Below are 988 nucleotides of genomic sequence, written 5' to 3' on the forward strand. Positions count from 1 at the left end.
TCTGGTGTGTAGGTTTTAGTGGCACAGTGGTCTAGTTGCAGATTGCCCTTCCAACCGCTAACGACAAACTAGGGCAGCTGCAAAACGGGCATAAGAAACGGTGAATCTACCCTTTAACTGCTTGCATTTTACCAGCTAAAGTGTTTACTTTATCCTAAGTAACATTATACCTAGACTTTATTTTGTCATGCGTTGCTAATATTAGCATAAAACTTTAAGTAAGAGTATCTACTAACTGTTATTTTGTAAATGTTATGTACTTTGTAAAACAAGGATAGGTTTCTATACTCTGTATTTATCTATAGTTTGTTCCACTGGACTTCCCACCCGCTACAGTTTGGAGAAACAGCAATGGACTTTTTTCTTATTAAAAGTTTCTAGAGGCTCACAAATACATTTATCAACACTAAACCCTGCTGTGGCCTCCAGCTAACTTTTATTAACTTAACTTTCTTTCAACATTTATAACTAATGAAAGAAACTCAATACATCACCATACAAATGTATTCCGATGTAAAACAAGTATTATAAAATTGTCAATTGAGAGGGAAAGTCATTCGTCTCTTTAAAACGTTTAAAATAAATCGACCCCTGGTTGGACCCTGTTTAGCCCTGCGGTGGAGACCAGGGTGCTGAGGGCCATTAACACATAACCTCTCAATGAACATTGATTTCGTCATCCAGATTGAGCCCCTGAGCGCTCCTCACAAAAACAACTGCCTACCTGCTGGGTGAAATCCACACAATTCCCTTAGAATGAACTCACAAACACACACACACACACACTCTTGTAAACACACTTATAAACTGTAAATGGGTACAGACTGCCCCCTGGTGGCCTGACAGCACATTACCTGGCATTGGCGATGCTCTGTAGGAGTTTCTGGGTTTGCTCTGAGAGGTCAGAGGGAACCAGGATCTCCACAGGGTTGATCTTTAGGACACGACCCTCTACCTCAGAGCGTGACGGACCATCGGGGAAACAGTC

The 988-nt window shown here is 41.2% G+C and overlaps 1 protein-coding gene across 1 annotated transcript in view; it reads right to left on the reverse strand.

Moving 5' to 3' along the window:
* msh3 (mutS homolog 3 (E. coli)) overlaps positions 1-988 on the reverse strand; it is a 37,754-nt gene that overhangs the window by 32,662 nt on the left and 4,104 nt on the right. Inside the window, 1 exon segment of the mRNA XM_035658253.1 lies at positions 855-988. Within this exon segment, the coding sequence (XP_035514146.1) occupies positions 855-988 (134 nt within the window).

The sequence above is a fragment of the Morone saxatilis genome, unplaced genomic scaffold, assembly GCF_004916995.1.
Source record: "Morone saxatilis isolate NCDOM2014 unplaced genomic scaffold, NCSU_SB_2.0 Contig16, whole genome shotgun sequence".
NCBI lineage: Eukaryota > Metazoa > Chordata > Actinopteri > Moronidae > Morone > Morone saxatilis.